We start from the raw sequence: 21612 nt of genomic DNA on the forward strand, positions 1-21612 counted from the left end.
TTGATACCAGCAAGAACATAAATTACTTTATTTACTTGACAACGAGGATTTTAATCAAAACGTTCCGAAAGGATCATAACAAGCTTCAACTTACCATCACAAGCTTATACACAATTACATATATTCTTAGCAATGAAAACTTGAAAACCATCACTTATGCACAATTGCACAAATACCTTAACAACCTGAGGAGAGACGACAAAAGAACAAAAGAACCATAGTACCTATCTATTATTCCCCTTATTCTTTACCCTTCCATATATGTATACCATCGTGCTTAATAGAGAGGTTCTATCCCTTGGCACATTATATAAAAACAGGAACACTATTGACACCCATAACCGCTCCTTGTATACCCTCCAATCTATCTCTGACCTCTGACCCAACACCAAAAAAGGCTCAATGAACTGATTATTGGTCAATTCTCCGTGAACAGGTTAGAGTACTACCTTGGCTTAGGTTGAAGAAACATGTGTTTTGATATGCTAACTGACGATGAAGCCTGAGAACGACTTAACATCTCAGCCATTGACTGGGTTTGATATGCATGAACAAGACTTGAACTATCAGTAGAATCGCCTCTTGCAGTTGCTCTCTGCCAAGAGTGTGAGCTGAGTCCAGATAATATATATGCCCTTCCAGATGCCTCATAAACATGCCTGCTTGCCATCCTCTCTTGCATCTCCTTGAGCTCAGCATCCAGTCCAACACAGAGATGGTCATTAGACTTTGCTGATGCAGTTTGCGACAACATCTTACGAAAATTTTCAAGGATGGAAACTGCACCAGCTAGATCACCCTGTTCAGCTGCAATGCGAGCTTCTGCCATTGCATTGGCTGCTTGCAGCCTGTTCCTCTGTCTATCCACTTCTACTGACACCAACTCTTCTCCAGCCGTTTCGGGCCTCTTGATCTTTAGTTCTTCACTATCCATTGTAACTGTGTGCCCCGTTAGCGGATTAATATAAACAGATTTGACTTTTAAAAGTGCTGTTTCTTTGTTCAAAAACTCTTCTGGCACGTTCAATGAAACGAGAAAATCCCTTTCTTCATCAGCGTATAAATCACCAACTTCAACATAAGCAGCCCTTTGATCAGGCATCACACGATGTGGATAACTACCAGATTTTATAGAATTAAACTTAATACCGGAGTCAACGCTCTCAATAGTCACACGCAGCTCCTTGACCACTACACTTAGAAGTCCCCCAATACATTGGGCAAATGCATCCTGGATTACACTTTCAGCTTCGATGAAAGAAAAGGTCCCCCCTGAAGTCTCAGAGATGGAGTGCATTGATGAGGCATCATGATCTGTGCCAAACCCAAAAGCATGCACCGGAACTCTGAAGCTAGAACTGGCCCTCCCCTGAATAGATGTAGGAAGCAGCAAGTCATAATTCGGTACATTCTGGTTGTTACTAGAGCCAAATACTGTATAAGTATCCTGTCCATCTGATAGAAGTATTATGCTAGCAACAGGGTTCTTCTCGCGACGGTCTTCCATCACCTTAGCACCCTTTTTTAAGCCTTCAGCTATATTTGTTCCTCCAGTTGCAACTAAGGAGTTAACTGCTTGCAGTGCCTGTTGTCGTCCTGTCTCAGACATACGACGAAGGGGGAAAAGGCGGCGTGCTGTTGATGAGAAGGCTATGACTGCCAGGCGATCATTATACCCAAGGTTTTGTATCACAAATCCCATTGCCCGCTTTAGCAATGCAATTTTAGTACCACTCATGCTGCCACTGATATCAAGCACTGTGACGAGGTCTATGGGAGTACGAGGAGATTGGGAATGTTGGGGCAACCTAGATTGAGCAGTCTCACAATTGGACTCCGAGAATGAAGCAGGAGCCTTCAGATGGACCAGAACAGTGAAATTGTCATAAGCACTAAACTCTGGGACAGCTGGTACTTCCGCGAATGTCTGGACCATCACTGTTCCTGTTTTGCAGGATTCAATATCCTCAAGTAGAGGACTTGTATATGTTGCAATCTTTTCAGCATTCTTGGTTTTATCATCTAATGCTTCATCATCATCAAAGACAGCGGGTTCAGGGAATACATGTCGAGTAGAATTAGGGCGAGGAGACGGCAGACGAACTGCCATTGATGTATAGTCATGCGACCACTCAACACGATCAATTCTAGCCTTTCCAGCAGGAGGCTCCAAAGCAGAACTCTGCCAGGGAATTTCTTTCCAATTTGCTCTGCAAACTGGGCAAATTTGGTTACCATGCTTCACGTTTGACGATATACAATGAAAATGGAAGGAATGAGAACACTCTGCAGTAAAAATAGCACAACCATCTCCATGCTTCATTGTAGCCAAACATATGGAGCATGTTTTCTGAAAGTACAATTTAAGGAATTTAAGACAGTAAAAGATAGCATTATATATAACTACATAAGAGATTAGTTCAACAGTCTGTATAACAGGTTGGCGATCAAATATGGTGCAGGGAGAAAACTAAAGGCTAGAAACAAAACCAACTGCTACCACATTACATAATTTTAATTATTCATTTTAGTCTCATTTTATGAATTTAGCCATCACCACGTCACTCGTTACATAGTCCAATTACATCGCAGTGCAATTTCTTAGCATTTGTTGCAAACAATTGGAAAATTAGATATGGAGGAACCAAAGGTGTATAGATCTTCACTTGGCGCATAAAGTCCATTTAGTGGCTTTCTGGCCATCACAAACAGCTCAAGGGTGTGCTGTATAGATTGACAATAATTATTAGATATAAAATGCCATATTATCTCAGTTCTTAGCCCAATTGTAGTACAGAGTACGTGGGTCCATGCTTGATTTAAGTTCTCATCTTGGGCTTCTTATTTGCTATTATCATCCAAGAACTTATATCAAAGAGTTAATATTATTAAGAGAGTAAAATAAGTTGAGCACATAGGGTGACCAGTGGTTATGACTGACTTTTAGGTAAATTGTTACTTCCTCATCATGTCTAAGCTCTTAAATCAATATTCAGTTTTACATGCGTGATACACTGATACATGTAGGTTCATTTATGATATTGAACTGCAAGTTCATGACCGCAAACTCATAAGTCGTAATGGTAAACATGTAATAACAAACCAGACTGCTATAACACTTTCTATGACCACAAATAATATTTTGGCACAGTCATACACTCATACATCAACCCAAAGGGACAACACAAACTAGCAGTCAACATATGAGGTCACCCTGAAGTAGTTTTTATCAACTGGGAAGTAGAATAAGGGCAAAATTACGGCTTACAACACGTAGTAATCCTTTCACTATCAAGGCATAATGACATCGAGAAGGGCCCTGGATTGTTGATATAATTATAAAAGCCATCTCCTTTTTATTTTAAGAGATTTGTTCTACAGTCACACATATCTTAAGCGCCCAAAAAGATGGAAACAGCAAGAAATCCAATAGCCAAACATCACCTTCAATTCACATCTATTTATTTGAATTTAACATTGTTAAACAAACAGAAGCTAGCCTACAGTTGATCCTTACAGTCTCGAAAATAGCAGCACTAACCACAAAGAACAATATAAGAATGCAACCATAGCCAAGCAGCAAAAGATATCTATCCCCATCCCCCCACCTCCATGACTTTCAAACATTTAAAAATGTCTGGTTATAATCGATTTTATTTTAAAAAAAGTTATATAATGCACCAAAAATCGAGAATAAATGGCATTATTGAAGTAACAAGAATGGAGAAACAGCAAAAAAGCTTTTAACTTTAAAACATTTCATAGCTATGGAAAAACGTATAGACTCATCAGACCACTAATGTCATTAAAATTAAAAAAAAATCTTGAATTTCCCCCATTAAGAAAAAGGGTCACAGAAAAAGTCCAAAACTTGGTGTTTATATTAGTTTTAAGTTGTTTCTAAGTTGGAAAACACAAACATTTTTCAATTTATAAGCTACTTATAAGCAAAGTCAAACGGGTCTTAAGCTAATCAAGAATCACAAAATTACAATAATAAAATGTATACAATCACACAGATTATAATAAAATTGGGTAGTGAAAGGAGTTACCTTTGGTGATCTAGTGAAGAAGCTAGCAGAGAAGCGTGCAGATGGAGAACTAGAGTTGGCCGGAGAAGCCACCGGAGAAAGCAAAGCATCATCGGAGCTGGTGGGGTGTGGAGGAACATAAGCACGAAGATTTAAGCCAAGTGCAAGCTTTGCTTTTCTCCATTTGCTACTCATTTTCAGTAGAAATATTAGTAGCAGTAGAAAATATTATTAGTAGCAAAACAAAAGTAAAGGGGTCTAAAGAAAGCTGATTCACTGCACGAAAATCGAGGGAGTTTTGGAGGGTATTTGTATATGGAGAGTGAAAGAGAGTGTTGTTGACTGGGTGTGAGTTTTTGACCTTGGAGGGGGATTAAATTAAGGAAAGTGGTTAAAAAGGAGAGAAAGACAGCAGAGACCAGAGACCATCGGCCATTGCTGATTGTTGCTGCTTATTTTTTTACTCACAATTGTTTAGATAAGTTTTGGTTGATTTCCGTTGGGCATCTATATTAAAATAGAGAATAGTAAGATTACGATGGGTGGCTCAATTGGACCTGCAAGATGTTACATAAATTGCCGGTAAAATATTGTATTTAAATGACATTCGTTGTATTGATTGGTTATAATTTAAAAATAGTATGTCATTCATAATTTAGATTGCTAAAATAAAATATATGAGTACAATATAATCTCTTAAGATAAGGTTCGACAAATATAATCATTCATTAGAGATTGGTTAAAACTATAAACAATGACAGGAGTGTCATTTTTTCAAGTGACTGTATTTTTTTATTTTTATATGTCTAACTCCTTTTTTAGCTAAAAACACCATGTGATTGGAGATGTTTTTAGCATGTGTAAATGAGTCGAACCGAGCCGAACTCTAGAGTGCTCGTGTATCGTTTGTTAAAAAATTAGCGAACTCGAGCACGAGCTTGGATCGAGCCAAAAATGTTGTTTGAGGATCGACTCATTAAGGAATAACTCTGTTCACGAACGGCTCGCGAACCGCTCACGAACATGTCTCACGAGCTTTTGCTCACGAACCGGTCATTAACTTACACGCACGAACGTGTCTCACGAATTTTTGCTCACCAACCGCTCATTAATTTTGTTCACGAATTTGTTTAATAAACTTTGGTAACGAGTTAGCTTATGCTCATGAATTTATTTACGGCTTGTTTGTTATTTAATTTAATTAAAAAAATAAATTAAAATTTTAACAATATTTTAATTTATACTCTAAGGAATCATAAATTTATTGTAACTACGCTCACGAGCCATATTCACGAGCCAAGTTCACGAACCATGTTCACGGACTGAGTTCACGAACCATGTTCACGAGCTAGTTCACGAACTACGCTCACGAGCCAAGTTCACGAACCATGTTCATGAACTCATAATTCGAAATTGTTCGTGAACTATCGAGTCGGACTCTACTGTGCTCAAGTTCAGCTCGTTTATAAAACAAACCTTAAAATTGTGCTCAAGATCGACTCGTTTATGAATCGAACCGAGCTTTTTTCGAACCGAACACCGAGGGTTATCAAGCGTATCAACTCATTTACAGCCCTAGCTACTTTTAGGGATATTGTATCAATTATTTGTAGGATTGGAATATCTCATTTATAGTAATGTGAAATCCTTTTATATGTACGTGAAAATTGTTTCAAGTAATCCGTAAGGATTGGTTCAGCTGGTTAAAGACAAAGACGGGACTTGTATCTTCTTCGTCACGAGTTCGACTCTCAAAGGGGGAAGAATTTATGATTATGCCTCCTGGGCCGGAGCCTGTCGCTTAAATGCGGTGTATCTGGTTCACGTAGTTTGCAGGCTATTGCGTGAGCTCACGGGTTCCTACGTTAAAAAAAATATAAAATTGTTTCAAGTAAAAAGTTAAGTTATGATGAAATTGAGAGGAAATTAAAAAATATAGATTATATTAGAGATTTAATCATGTGAATTATTTTTTTTTGTTGTGAGCTTTTTGAATCTTCATAAATTTAATTGATGTACAAAAAATAATTAAATAATCATCCATAAAATAATTTCATACCAGACAACTAATTCAATACAATTACTTTTATTAATTAATCAAAAAAGCTAATACAATGGGTTATTTATCTAATTGAACACTCACTTCACACCAATATATCATCAGGACCACTCTCAAATTTTCGGTCTTATTTGAAACACCGTTTTCAGAAATTGTATCAGTTTTAAAAATAAAATGATTAAATTCAAAAACAAATCGACAGTTTGAGAAGTGTTATAGTAGGCTATAGAAATATGTAGGTAGGATTAATTGAATGTTCGCGTCCAAAAAATGGTAAAATTGATGGGGAAGAGATGGGTTATGAAGAACCCTAATAATCCATATATAGCAATTTCTGGACGCAGAAATTCAATTAAAGGTACCTACATAATCTCTATAGTAGATCTTCATGACTAACACTTCTCAACGTGTCGATTTGTTTTCGAATTTCATCTTTTATTTTTAAGACTGATCCTAATAAGTCACGTCCTAATTTAAAGCGCGAAGTTCGTTTTAGATATTTTTTCAGTCACCTAATTTAAAAATAATTCATAAAATTTATCCATAAGTCATAATTTATCTATAAATTACTTTCATTTTTATTATTTTATTTTTAGTGATCTATAAATTATTAATAGCTTAAATTTATCTAAACACATATTTTAAATTCTCATTTTATGATATTAAATTATATGTAATCATAAATTACAAATTTAAATATAAACATGATATTCGTCGATAGCAACACATGTTTAAGAACCGGATAGTAAAAAATTCATGTACGTGTGAGTGCAGTGGTGCATGTTACACGCAGAATAAGATGAGCGGTAAGCGGTTGGACACATTTTGCAGATGAAGTTGAAGAAAAATGAAGTTTGGTTCGAATATTTGAGAGGGTCTTCCGTTTGATTTTGACCGAAACGGATTAAAAAAAATTAAAAATCAATATAGATAATGGAAAGAATAAACATGCACCTAATCCTCGGTTATATAATTTATAGTTTTATACTATCATATAGTTAGATGTGGTATTGTACAGTATATGATGTTGTCTGAGCTGATCTCCTTTTCATGAAAGACGAAATCTTCCAAGGGCCACATTGACTAGGCCATTTTGATTATTTTTTTCCTTGGAACTTTAATAATGTTTACTTCTTTACTACTCCCTCCGTTATGGGATATTAATTTTTTTTTATCTATGTTGAGAAAACTGTCATTCTAAAAATTATAAGAGATATGAAACTTGAAAAATGCTGAAAATGATATGCTTGGTAGATGATGACATGTAAATGAGACCCAATGGGCCATCTTTACCAAGGCTCACCACTAGACACTCATCTTCCTCTCAGCCCAAGCAACGTGGGCGAATTGGCCCATCCTTTTTACTGCTAATTTGGTAAGACACTTTTCCAGGTGAATGGTAGATAATCTGAATCTGATCGATCAAAATAATATTCAATTTATTTAATTTTACTTTTTATGAATTAGATTATATTTCTTATTAAATATTTTAGATACATGAATTCACACCCAGATCATTGATTAATATATGGGTTGAATTTAAATATTTGTATTTTGTTGAATTATTAATATTTGTAGAAGCTTAAGGATTAGAGAAGGAAACAAATAATTTAACTAATAAGTTTTAAAATGCGTAATTTGCGAGAAAAATGGCGGAAATAGTTTATAAAAACTGCGGATCAATCAATTTTAAGATGTTTGCATAAAAAATAAAAAGAAAGCATAGTAGTCCTGTCTTTTTGAAATATAAGATTAATTGATTTTTTGACATGTATTTTAAGTTTTTTAATGTATAATTAAAATTATTATTTTTAAATAAAAATTATAATTGATATTATAATTCATTTTTTAAAAATATTTTTTCCCATACTATGATGTGTGTCAAAAAAGTTTAAGAGCTTGTTTGTTTACCTTAAACTCCGGTTTTATCATTTTTGACTTTAAACTAAAAAAAGTTAATTTGTGTAATAAGTTAGAAATCAGCTTACCGGTTTAAATTAAAAACGGACATTGGAGGTGGCAAAATCTATGATTGGTTTGGTTTTGATTCTCATAAAATGGATTTATTTTGGATAATGAACCAAAACCATTTTCAACCATATATTAATAAATATGGTTATGATTGTAGTTTGAATTATGGGTAAACTAGTTTAATAAGTAAAATGTAGTATTATATGATGAACAAAAATTAATATACTCAAGTGACAATGTAATGAATAGTAAATACAAAATAGTGTGTGTGGGTGAGTGAGTTGATGTGGTGGTTTAAGCTCTTGACTTCTCCAAGAAAGGTTACGAGTTCGAATGAGTGTGCATGTATTGTAACTAGCAAAAAGATAAAGAAAAGAACACTTGTGAAAGGTCCATATTTATGAGAAATGTGAGACTAACCAGATCAAATCCATTTTCCTAAGATTTACAATTTTAGTTTGGTTTGGATTGATTAATGGTTTTGCAACCATATTGCCATCTCTGACTGGCATAAAATAAGAAGTTAGTTTGAGTTAGTTTTCTGAGTGACTTAATTTTTTTAAATAAAAATTATCCATAAGACATAAGTTTCTCACAAATCATTTATATTTTTATTTTATATTTTTAATAAGTCATAAGCTATTAATATGTCAAAATTATCTAAACATACATTTTAAACTCATATCTTGTGCATAAGTCATCAAAAAGATACTCCCTCCGCCTCTTTCAATTGTTTACGCTGGGAGACGCAGGCTCGACACATATTTTAATATTCTTATAAAATATAGTTTGAAAATTATTTAGAATTCTTTTAATAAAAATTTAATGTTTAAATTTTTATACAATAAAAAAAATTTGAAAATAAGTTACGAAATTATATTATATATGCATATTAAAAAATACTCCCTCCGTCTCAATTTATAGGTCCAGTTTGGAAAAAAAATTTGTCCCAAAATACTTGTCCCTCCCTTCTTTCAATACAAATTTATCTACATCTTAAATGTGATTTTTTTGAAACTCAACGTTATTCTCATTTCTCAATGCACAAAATCCCTATATTTATTGTGATTTTTTTGAAACTCAACAATATTCTCACTTATCAATACACTAATTAATGATACATGAGATAAGATTTCATCTAACCAACTTTTTTCTTAATATGTGTTTTTATTCCAAAATGGATCTATAAATTGAGACGGAGGGAGTATATATCTAAAAGAATTGTAAAGAAATAACCGGGATATACTTAGTCAAAAGGCTGACTTTTACAAAGACAGCAAGCAAGTAAATGCTCCTGGCTGTCGTCTTGACTCTTTTCGGGAATTTCATGTCATCTTTTTAACTTTTTCTCCACTAGTAAAGGCAAAAACTCCTACTCCTCCTGTTTTCGTATGTGTGTGCCAGCCTCGGCCTTTTATATATATACGGCCTGTGGGTACCCCCTTCATAACAACTACAGTAGAAGTGGATAGAATTATATAGAGACCACCTTCTTCTTCACAAACTGATCAAAGATCCATAAACTCCCTAGCTCTCTCTATCTCTCACACACAGTGCAGGTTGGTTTGATGAAAATGGGAAGGCCACCATGCAGCGAGAAAAAAGGGGTCAAGAAAGGACCCTGGACTCCAGAGGAGGACATAATCTTGGTGTCTTACATCCAAGAACACGGCCCTGGAAACTGGAGGGCTGTTCCTACCAACACTGGTATCTGAATTATCGCAAGATTAACTCTGTTTTGGTTGTTTTTGTTTTTGTATGGTTTATTATTTGGTCATTGAGTAGTGTATTTATTATCCTTAGCTACCCTCACCCCAACTAGCAACTCTCTTCTTGACTAATCAACATTTGATCCATTAGACTTATCCTCTCTATGGTGTTTGATTTTGCAGGTCTGCTTAGATGCAGCAAGAGTTGTAGGCTCAGGTGGACTAATTATCTCAGGCCGGGGATTAAACGGGGTAGCTTTAGTGATCAGGAGGAGAAGATGATCATCCACCTCCAAGCTCTTCTTGGCAATAGGTACAATTTTTTCCTCACTTCTGGTATTTATGTGACTAGATCTTTACATTTTTTATTTTATTGATGATTTATTAATATGCTAATTGAGCTTATTTTTTCGTAAATTAAAATAGGTGGGCTGCCATAGCTTCCTACCTCCCACAGAGAACAGACAATGATATAAAGAACTACTGGAACACTCATCTCAAAAAGAAGCTTTCCAAGAGCGAAGGGCACGGTGTTGGTCATGACGACAATGAGCATGATCTTAACGGAGTCAGTTCTGATTCTTCTTCGTCAGGAGCACCAAAAGGCCAGTGGGAGAGAGCTCTCCAAACCGATATTCATATGGCTAAAGCAGCTCTTTGTGAAGCTTTGTGCTTAGACAAGTCTCCAATCACTACCACCACTTTGGCCTCCCAGGCACCAAACTTTACCCGAGCATCACCGGTCCAATCATCACCCACATATGCTTCCAGCGCTGATAACATAGCTCGTTTGCTCCAGAACTGGACACGGAAATCTCCTAATTCTTGGTCACCAGAAATCACCACTTGTCATGACCAATACAACTCGAACTCATTCAACAATTATCATCAAGTTGGAAGCACTAGTACCGGTTCACCTAGCAGTGGTTTCGGATCATTGTACAACAACTTTAATTATTCGATGAATAATTCCTCTTCAACAGATGTATCCATGGACGATGCAGCCAATTTCACGACGCAAAGTAAGCATGACAAGGGGAAGTTAATGTTGCAGGATTACGATGTCACGAAGCCAATTGTCAAAAATAACAGCTCTCACTATGATCATCAGCAAGTGCATGAGCATGAGGAATTGCCTCCTTTGACTTTGCTGGAGAAATGGCTCTTTGATGATGTTACCATGGCTGCTCCACCGCAAGATGACTTAATGATGAACATGTTTTAGGGAGATCAAAAATCGCCATGTTTTAATTATTTGTAGCCGGAGATTAACAGGATGAAGAACTATGGGAGGATCAGACAAAATTAAGTGTACATTAAACTGTTATAATTATGTTACTTCTAGCTAGCTTATCAAATATCTTAAGCATATATATGTACTGGAGTATACAGATATATTAGTTCTGTTTTGAGTGTATCAACTCTCTAGAATTTGATTTAACATGAGAAATAAAGAATATAATCTGTAATTTCTTGACGGGTTGATGATTATATGCTTGTTTTCCGTTATTTTGTTATCCGGCTGATTAAAACATGCACAGCGAGTGTCTTGATGCCATTTTTCGAGTTCATAGTTGGCGACAAATGTTTTTCAAGGCCGCAACTTCTTGCAATAAATGAGCTTCGTACTAATTGACTCGGTAGCAAAATGGTAAGGACCTTGTTCATCGCTGCAAAGGCAGCTTCAAATCTCCCGCACTCGGGCCATAATTATATCCTGAGGCTGGTAACGGGTCGGATTAGTTCATATATTTAAGATATTCAAGTTCAAATTCAATCGAATTTCACCTATTAAATCCAATCCAAATCCACGGATTTTGGATCGGGTTCGGGTTCGGATCTATCCAAAACCCGAATTTCAAAATATAGGTAGTAGTACTATAATAATTTTACCTTCGATTTTCTCGCACATGAATTTCAATTAATTATATTTAAACTACATTAATAATAAGGTAGAGCTTATTGCACTTTGTAACCCCACACTTTGGCTGATTAGCAAATCAGACCCCACACTTTGAAACGTGACAGTTTGTAACCCTAAGTTTCATTTAGCTTTCGGTTTGTAACCCTGGCCCACACATCCGTTAAAAATAACCGTTAACTTTAACTATTTGAGAGGTAACAGTGTGTATATTAGTTTCTAACATAGATACAATATATATTAAATTACAAATAAATTTTAAAAAATGTATTTATTTTAAATATACAGATATTGAAAAAATAGATACAATATACACGGGTTTCGGGTCGGATTCGGGTTCGGGTTCGGTTTGAAATGGGTTTCGGGTTTTCGGGTCGGGTTCGAAACGGTATGCCATAAACCCGAACCCGAACCGAAAATATTTCGGGTTTAAAAATTAAACCCGAACCCAAACCCGAAATATTCGGGTTCGGTAAAAACCCACTTGGATCGGTACGGATCGGGTATCCATCGGTTCGGTACAAATTGCCATCCATACCGGAGATATGAGATGAGAATATGAATATGAGATTTTAGAATTAGGGTTGTGAGAGAATGAGACTTGAGACCTGTGAATGTGCACGTGACTCATGACCTAGTATAATCATCAATCAATATACTTATATAAAGGAGAAGCGAGGGGCGTGTGAGTGGCGCCTTTCAACTAGCTCCGTTCTATTTTTATAATTTTTTGCAATTTTTGAATGAAAAATATCAAAAATAAAAAGTACCTTTTTGTTGCAGATTAATTGATATGGTATATATCATGACATAAATTAATCTGATTCTGTTTCTGATTATTTATGGAATATAGTAGTTTGCTAGTTTTTTAATCTGATTATATTTCATATTATTTAAGTATTGAAAATATTAGCACACAAGTCTCTCTGCACCTATAAATACCCCTATAGGTTGTAGGGTTTTGGATCATCTAAACACAACCTTCTCTCTCTCAATACCATAACCTACTCGCTGGTTTTTTTTATCCTGGGAAGCTTTTGTTCGACACATACGGTGAGAGGGCAAATACGCTTTATAAACAATTTTTCATTGCCTATTTATCTTCTCAATCTAATTGAATAATGAGTTACACTATGATAGATGTTTTGAATAACGATATAGATGATTCATTGTCAAGAGTAAGAGTTTATCGGATGTAGGAGTAGACTGCTATCTCATGAACTCAAATTGATGTTTTTGCGGACAATCAATCCAAGAAATTGGAGGAAGGAGTCACTAATTAGTATATTATAATATACACCTGCATGAATTGGAATTCATATGTCCCAACATGATTAATGTTCGTATAACTAGAACATAATGTTTATCCCCATTAAAACTAGGGATGGTTTCAGATTTGCATCTCAATATCTTTTTGACTTTTACGCACTTATATTCTTGCAAGCTTACTGTCTGTTTTATTAGTCAATCAATATATATATAGCTAGATGTCATCAATCAGTATTGTTAAAGAGCCGTATGCTTTTTATATGTAGGGCATGGTGTATATGTCTAAGAAGTGGTGTTTGGAAATTAATGACAATGTTAGTGAAAAACATGCTTACTTAAAAAAAAACACAACTAAAATTAAGATTCGTCATGGCTTAAATCGTTAATTATATGTAAAAATTTATTTTCATTTTCTTCACTCGTGAATTATAGTCCAATTTTGTAATTTTATATATTAATATTGGTATTGCATCGAGATATTTATAATATAAAATTTTATTTTATTCCACAAATATTAATTTTGAATCATTATTATAATTTTTATAGACTGCTACATAATTATTTTATCTTACAAATACTAATTTTAAATCATTAATATGATTTTATAGGCCGCCACAACGCGCTTATATAAAGGAGAAGCATGAGTCGTTTAGGTGGCGCCTCTCAGAGAGCTCTGTTCTATATTTCTAAGTTTCTGAAATTTTTGGATGAAAAAATATCAATAATAAAAACTCTCATTTTTAGTTTTAGATATATTAGAAGAATTTCAGAACTACCTTTTTCAAAATATCAAAATCAAATCAGAATTCAAAACTATTATAACATTTTTGGAAAAGGTGTATATCAAAAATCAAATTTTTAGTTTTGGATATATTTGAAAAAAGTTTTAGAACTACCTTTTTCAAAATATCAAAATGAAATCAGAATTTGAAACTATCATCATATTTTTGGAAAAGGTGTATATCAAAAATAGAAAGTATTTTTGATAAGCCGGTCTTTTCTCAAACCAACCCCTATAAATTGAGGCCAGACATCATAAAATTTAACACACACAATTTATTTTTTTTGAGTTTATTTGTGTTCTCCATCTAATACAATAATGAGCTACATTATGCTAGATGTTTTTGAATGGCGATAGAGATGATTGGCTGATAAAAATAAGAGTTTGTCGGATTTGGGAGTCGACGAATCCAAACACAAAAGAACAATATAATCTTGACATGATATGATGATGGATGAAAAGGTCAATAAATTGACTGTCATTAATATATCTTTGTCCCTTATTCTTTTATAATATATGTTTTGTTCATCGGACATGTTGGTAATTTTTATACGGTTTACTTTGTATATAGGAAAATATTATTAATGCAACACTTCCATAATATTTATTTGTTCGGTTCAAGCACATTTTAAGTTAAGGCTTTTTATATAATATTAAAAGAATAAAGGTTATTGCAAACAAGAGTAGTTAATTGGTTATAGGCCGCTTGCATCTCAATATCCTTTAAACTTTTACACACCCATTCTTGCAAGATTTACTGTCTGTTTTATTGACCAATCGATGTATATGGTTAGATTTCATCAATCAATTCTGTTAAAGAGTCGTATGCTTTTTATATGCAGGGGTGATATATATGTCTAAAAAGTAGTGTTTCGGAAAGTTAATGACGATGTCAGTGAAAAATATGATTACTTTTCAAAAAAGACCACAACTAAAATTAAGATTTGTTGTGCTTTATATCGTAAATTACATGTAGAAATTTATTTTCATTTTTCATTCATGAATTATAGTCCAATTTTGCAATTTTAAATATTAACACTGGTATTGCATCGAGATGCTTATAATATAAAATTTATTTAGTCTACAAATATTAATTTTAAATTCATAATTTTTATAAGCCGCCGTAACACGCGTCTTCTCAACTAGTATTAAATAATAACTGAAAATTGAAAACATATGTATATATATATATATATATATATATATATATCATGGCCCAAAAAATTATAAATAATATATAATATATATTATTTGAATTTTTTCCAGCCTCTCGCTTCTTTTTTATATAAATATATTGATTGATTGATTGATGATTTCGTTATAATATTAGAAAGAAAGTAGTTAATATGATAACGTGGGTTAATTACGCAAACAAAAATTACACGGCAAACACCCAATTATTCTCTCCCCGCTCTATGGTTCATAATCAAGTTCTTTAGGTTGTGTTCACTTAGATGGAATGGAATGAGGGGAGAATGGAATGAAAATATATGGACAAGTTTTATGGACAAAGAAGAAAGTATGAGGCAATAAAGATTAAATATGAGTGAGTTAAAACTTTTGATGATGAAGATGATAGGGAAAGATGATGAACAAATGGAATGACCGTTCCTTTCAAAACATGTGGGTTAGATTTTTAGTTAAAATAGTTAGAATAGAATGATTGAATGAATGAAAATTATAAACAATTTGACTAATCATTCACAATTTATAATACAATTTCCATTTCATTCTCCTCTCATTTCATTCCATCCAAATGAACACAACTTTAGTGTTGAAGGATTTATTAATTTATTATGCATAGTGTAAATTAGTATCTTGTTTACTCCCTCCGTCCCTTTTTATCTGTCCATTTTGAAAAAAAAAACACATACCAATGAATAATTGATGCTATGAACTTTTTCATTGAATACCTCTAATTAATATCTTGAAAATGGTGGAATACCCCTACTTTATGTCTTGAAAACATGAATTCAACCAAGTTTTAAATAAGTCAAGCCTTGAAAATTGAAATTATGGAGATATATTTGAAAAACTATCATTAAATTAGTTTTGAAAGTATAAATGGACAGATAAATAGGGACAAATTTTTACTTGCAAAGTGGACAGATAAATAGGGACGGAGGGAGTAATTTATTAGCTCGAGTCATTAAAAATTTTCTGGATTATTGGTGTTTGCGTGCACATGCGGTTGCCGCAACTGGATTAAGGACACTGCACACATCCAGCACAATGTTGCTCTATAAGGTAAGAATAAGGCAATCTCGCATACAATTCCTCCCTCAAATGATCAAATCGAATCGTATCACGTACAATAAGTCCCTCTAACAACCATAATAAATTTTACCTAAATCTCCATCTTATCATCAACAAATAATGATCCAGTAGTCTATGAGGCTTGATAAGAAAATCTTATGATGTGTCATTATTGTGATTAGCTTTGAGGCATACATATAATACAAAAAGAGTACTACAAGTCTACAACAGAGGCCACACATATGAGCAATCATAAATCCACTGTATTCTGGTGGAGAAAAATATAGGGTGTTCTGTCAGATGATCACAAGATGCTTACCTTTCAAACTCCTACAGTATAGAATTATATAGGATTTAATTTGTTGTTGAAATTTATGAGAAAATCATAAACCCCGAATCAGAATGAAGCATGTACAGTACTTGTGAAACTAGCTACTAGCTAGCACAAATTGATCATAAATGCACATGTGGATGGCTATGATTTGTTCACGCCCACTCATAATACGAGCCGTTTGTGTAAGTTTAAAAAGTGCTTTTTATTAAAATAAAGAAATGGATTATAAATGAGAAGCAGATTAAGACTTATAAGTAATTAAATATATAAGTGATTAAACTGTTCGAGAAAATAGAAATCCTCAAACAAAAGTTAGTAAGTGCTTCTACTTTTTATACAAACAGATTAAAAAAAATAAAAACAATTAAGAAGTGTTTTCCATAGGTCTCAAACGCCACCTACATATTGCAGTAGGATTGATATAATATAGGAAACAACATATAATATAGAAAATGGTGTATATTTTATGAGAGAATTATAATGCGTGCTGAGGAGACGTAAAGGATTAAGGGGGACGGCAGCAATACTACTTATTGCAGTAGGACTTATATAATATAGAAAACGGTGTATACAAGTTGGACTTGTGTTTTATCGATACTGACCACCCACACATTCCTTGTTTGTTTGTAAAAGCCAAAGCCATCTGAGGAACCATAAGCTCCCCATGAATGCCATCACTGTTATTCATTACCTACTCATCGGAGTATTAATTTATATTCTTCGCTCTAATATTATACTAACATATATACAAATTCATCCTCCTAGCTATTTAGAATATATATTCCAAAGTCCACTCTTTCTTCTTTTCTCCAAAATAAATAATATTGACGATAAGTGAGGATAACCAACGGTTCTCGATTTCTAATATTTGTTGAATTTCTTAGAAAAATAATGTTTTAAGAATGTTAAGATGGTAATTTGATGGTATACTGTATAGAATCATAAGAAGTAATTTGCAATTCAATGAATATTTGTTGACCAGCTTACTTTAAATATATGTTTTCTAAGACGTATTTTCATGTTTTATCCTTCACTTCTTGCTAAAAAAATACAATGTGCTACTAATTTATTGTGTAGATAATATAGTAAAAATAACACTAATATAATTTAAAAATAAGTAATTAAAATCGTATATAGGTTAGTTTATTATTGAACTGCAACAAATATCCAATGTGAGTTATATAGAACCTGCTTGGATAAATTTAAAATAATGATTTAGGGTTTATAGTGACTTATTATGTTAAGTGCACACCTTGATTTACATTATAGGTGACTTATGACTTATAAAAAATATAATAATAAACATAAATTTGCAAGGTTAAATAGAGTGATTGATATTAATATTTTAATTATGAAGAAAATTGATTTACAATTACAATAAACTTCTGCAACAGGAATAACTGCACAAAATGGATATTTTCAAATAAGAGAAAAGTACTCCCTCCGTCCCATTTAATTCTATACGTTTCTTTTTCACTGCTCGACACACATTTCAATGCTCTTATAAAATATAGTTCTATAACTTATTTTTAAAATTTTCTTTTTCTGAATAAAAATATAACATTCAAACTTTTATTTAAAGAAAAAAAAATTTAAAAATAAGTTATAGAACTATACTTTACTTTACAAGAGCATTAAAGCCCGTGCCGCGATGTGGGGACGGAGGGAGTAACAAACAGCAACAGTAACTTATGCAGTGTGAAGTGACCGACAGGGGACCGAGGTGATGAAATTGTACGTGTAAAATACAGGTAAACTTTCCTTCGGTCTCCCATTCAATTCAATAATAATAAACATCATATACACCAAATGTATTTATTAAGAACATGCATTTGCTCCTTTTTCTTTCTTTTACAGGCTGCTTCAACAATTGGCGATCCCCAAAGTAATAGTAGAAAAAGGAGACCTTTTCAAAATTCCACGGACAAGCTTGGCTGAAAGGAAGCTTCATATATCATATGCTGCATGCGTGGCGGAGTAATGAAGTTTATGCCGTGTTTCAGAGTTACATGAGACCCCATGTTCTTTTCTGCATGCAGCATGCCTGCATATCTATGTACATCTACGAATCGCAAATTTGTAATAGTGAAACCCATGCATCTAGAAAGAATCACGTCACTCTCTTTCTTTCTTTTTTTCCTAATACGTTGACAATTTTGAATTAGGGTTAATCATCAAGTTAGTCACCTAACTAGTCTTAACGTATCAAATTGGTCACATGGTCACTAAACTGATATGTAAAAATTCTATAAATAATATTTTTATTGCTTGAACTCATATTTGAAAGTACTTATTTGATATTTATGGTGATTTTAGTTACCATCTTGATACCATCTTCAGTTCAGTGACCACTTGATATAGAAGCATCGGACATGAAATTAATCGTCTGAATTTAGAATTTAGAACTATGATTTATGACCTAATTATAGATGTTAGAATTCAGAAAATAACCAATTTTGTATATCTTCTGTCGGATACAATTGATTAAATAATAACATTTTGAGAAAAAGTAGAACAAGATATTTGATATTTTTTTGAGGGAAAGAAAAAATAGAATAAGATATTTGATATTTTAGGAGTCGTGCAATATTTTAATCCGCCGGAATATAATTATGCTCCACATATAATTCATGACTGAAGATCCTATAAAATGAGAAATTGACAGAATCATGTGCAGTTGAGACAAGACCTCATGTTCCATCCATTAAAGTCTTTGTATTCATAAGGAATAGATATCATGTGAATCAATCAATTTATACATATATAAGCTGGCTTTGGTCCAATGTAGGTAACTCAAAGGCAAGATTGATGTATAATTAGCATAATCTGATCTGACAACTTGAATATTTTTTCATCCAACTTGATGCCAGTGCCATACTTGTTCATCAATGTGAAGCTAGCAAAGTATCACTTTCATTCTTTCTCTTCTCCCTGTATCCCATGGCCAAATGACTCAAATTAATAGTGAATATTCATAACTTACAAAATATCCCAGCTCAAATGCATAATTAAAGAATATATTTTTCTGGTAGCAATATGTGGGAGGAAGAAAAGTATTAAACTTATTTTTCAGCCCATTTTTCTTCCTCCCCTCCTTGATCATGTTTTTGAATCGAGTATCTGCAAAAAATCATATAGAGAGGACATAATAGATAAGAGAGTCAAATATTACGTGATATACTAAATTCGACTCATAGACTTGATTATCCGTCGTCTTTAGCGTTAAAAGCAAGTTCAACAATGTTCTAAATTGATCTCCTAAGTTAAAATTTAAAGCTTTGGATGAAATGTGTACTCCAACAATACCCCAGTAGTGCCTTGGAACAAATCAAACAATGTACTCGTAATTGCCTTATAAATATAATAAAAAAAATAATGTCCTAGTGATTTAGGATATCATTTTGATGTATGAACTCCAGTAATATGCATTATAATTATGCATTATTATTAAACTAATAATTTATTTGAATTAGTATTGGAGGAAGTGAAAAAGTAAGAGGAGAGAGAGATGTATTAAAATGGAGGCAAACTAATAGTTGAAAAAATTGGTTTAGGACATACTTAGTAGTGCCTTAAAAATGACGCGCTTGTTGAATGTTCTAGTGGTTTAAAGCCCCACTAGGATATTGTTGGAATACACATTTCATCCAAATGTCTTAAATTTTGATTTAAGACATTAATTCAAGGCACTCTTGGATCCGCCACTAGAACATCCAATAAGTTCCTCATTTCTGAGGCACTACTAAGCATGTCCTATTGTCCTTAATCAATTTTTTCAATAAAACATTAACTTCCTACAATTTCAATGCATCTCTCGCTTCGTACCTTTTCACTTTCTTTCAATACTAATTCAAATAAATTATTAATTTAATAATCAGACACAATTATAAGGCATGTGGTTGGAGTTCATGTATTTTTTTTCCATTTTTCATATCAAACTTAACTTCAGAGACAGCTAACCGCCCTGAAAAATGCTTCTAGTTGTTTGAGAGTATACATCAAGCTTTTTTTATGTCGAAAATATCATTGGGCCTGTTGTTAGTTTAACGGAGGGCTATTTCCAAGAAATTGTTTAGTCATTGAAGTTATTCTCAACTCGGTTAGAAGGTTGGGCTGGATATGAGTGGAGCCTGTAGGAGTAGTCCAGTCCCATACTCCATTACATATCATCTCCAAAAAAGAAAAAACGGGTAAAATATTTTTAAAAAATATTACTTTAAATAAGTTTTATTATGACATCCTTAATTAGTAATTATTAAAAAAAATACTCTCATTTGCAGAAAATACCTCCTCATTCGCAAAAAATACCACGGGCTAAATGAGCATCCGATTAATAAGGGTATTAATATATTATTCGGTGTTTTCGAAAATCTTTGTAATCACAAAAAATATTTCATACGGACATACGATACAATCTCTTTTGGAACCTCAATTACAACCGTTATTATAGAAAAAACATGATATTTGCAATATCATTCGCAACTTTGACTATATTTTTGTTATATAATTTTTCAAACTCGAGTATTTGTACTGATTTTTCAATGTCATTCAGAAAGAAATATGTATATATGCTTAAAAAATAATTTAATCAGGTTTTTTTTTCATATTGAAATATAATAAATTTTCAGATATTATAAGTAAAATTGTTATTTTTACAAAAGAAACTATTCATCATTTCTTCATTAAACTAAATATCTAATATTTGTTTATTATATATTGCATCAAAATAATTTAATCTTTTAGATGTTTAGCATAAAATTTTATAGGATTAAGTTTTATGGAGTACAAAAATATATTAGAGCATTGGAGTACAAAATCGAATAAAACATAATCTAGTCATATATATATTTTAATTTTTTTTCTCTACAATATTTATAAAATTCGAAAACCTGCAGATTATGTTCGACAATATAAACATTATAATTAAAATTTAGAACAATTACTTTTATAAATCAGAAAAAACTATGTTCTGCAATATAAAATATTAATACTTGTTAAAATTGAAAGATATTATTGCAAACGGATAATTACGCTTAAGACGACTAAGATAAATTAATATATAAATAAATCACACAAAAGCGATAATATATATGTTCACTTTGCCGGGCCGGGCACGTTTTCACCGGAATATAGTCAAGCTGTTGATAAATCACAAATGCAAACCATGGGCCACACAATAAGATCTTACTTTGATGTCTAACTTGTGAAGGTCGGGCCCACCAACACATCAAAGTACATCTGATCACAGAGTATCTAACTTGTACTTGGACACAATAAACAA

The 21612-nt window shown here is 32.9% G+C and overlaps 2 protein-coding genes across 2 annotated transcripts; one reads left to right on the forward strand and one right to left on the reverse strand.

Annotated features, from left to right (window-relative positions):
- Positions 1-22: 22 nt before the first annotated feature.
- On the reverse strand, positions 23-4395 carry LOC108223945 (E3 ubiquitin-protein ligase WAV3). Its single transcript, XM_017398423.2, has 2 exons — positions 4053-4395; positions 23-2350 (listed from the first exon to the last, which is right to left on the reverse strand). Exons 1-2 carry the CDS (start codon positions 4224-4226, stop codon positions 446-448), a joined length of 2079 nt encoding a protein of 692 aa, XP_017253912.1. The 5' UTR covers positions 4227-4395; the 3' UTR covers positions 23-445.
- A 5099-nt stretch (positions 4396-9494) lies between these two features.
- LOC108220992 (myb-related protein 306) lies at positions 9495-11247 on the forward strand. The gene is made up of 3 exons (XM_017394896.2): positions 9495-9768; positions 9954-10083; positions 10197-11247. The coding sequence occupies exons 1-3, from the start codon at positions 9630-9632 to the stop codon at positions 10993-10995; spliced, it is 1068 nt and encodes a 355-aa protein (XP_017250385.1). The 5' UTR covers positions 9495-9629; the 3' UTR covers positions 10996-11247.
- The last annotated feature ends 10365 nt before the right edge of the window (positions 11248-21612 follow it).

This window comes from Daucus carota, chromosome 5 (genome assembly GCF_001625215.2).
Source record: "Daucus carota subsp. sativus chromosome 5, DH1 v3.0, whole genome shotgun sequence".
Classification (NCBI taxonomy): Eukaryota; Viridiplantae; Streptophyta; class Magnoliopsida; order Apiales; family Apiaceae; genus Daucus; species Daucus carota.

Bases quoted from the DNA above. Each gene is read 5' to 3' on its own strand.
- LOC108220992 (XM_017394896.2), top strand. From the start codon at position 9,630: ATGAAAATGGGAAGGCCACCATGCAGCGAGAAAAAAGGGGTCAAGAAA. The intron at 9,769-9,953 runs GTATCTGAATTA...TTGATTTTGCAG, and splicing joins GGCTGTTCCTACCAACACTG to GTCTGCTTAGATGCAGCAAG. The intron at 10,084-10,196 runs GTACAATTTTTT...AAATTAAAATAG, and splicing joins CAAGCTCTTCTTGGCAATAG to GTGGGCTGCCATAGCTTCCT.
- LOC108223945 (XM_017398423.2), bottom strand. From the start codon at position 4,226: ATGAGTAGCAAATGGAGAAAAGCAAAGCTTGCACTTGGCTTAAATCTT. The intron at 2,351-4,052 runs GTAACTCCTTTC...TTGTACTTTCAG, and splicing joins TCTTCACTAGATCACCAAAG to AAAACATGCTCCATATGTTT.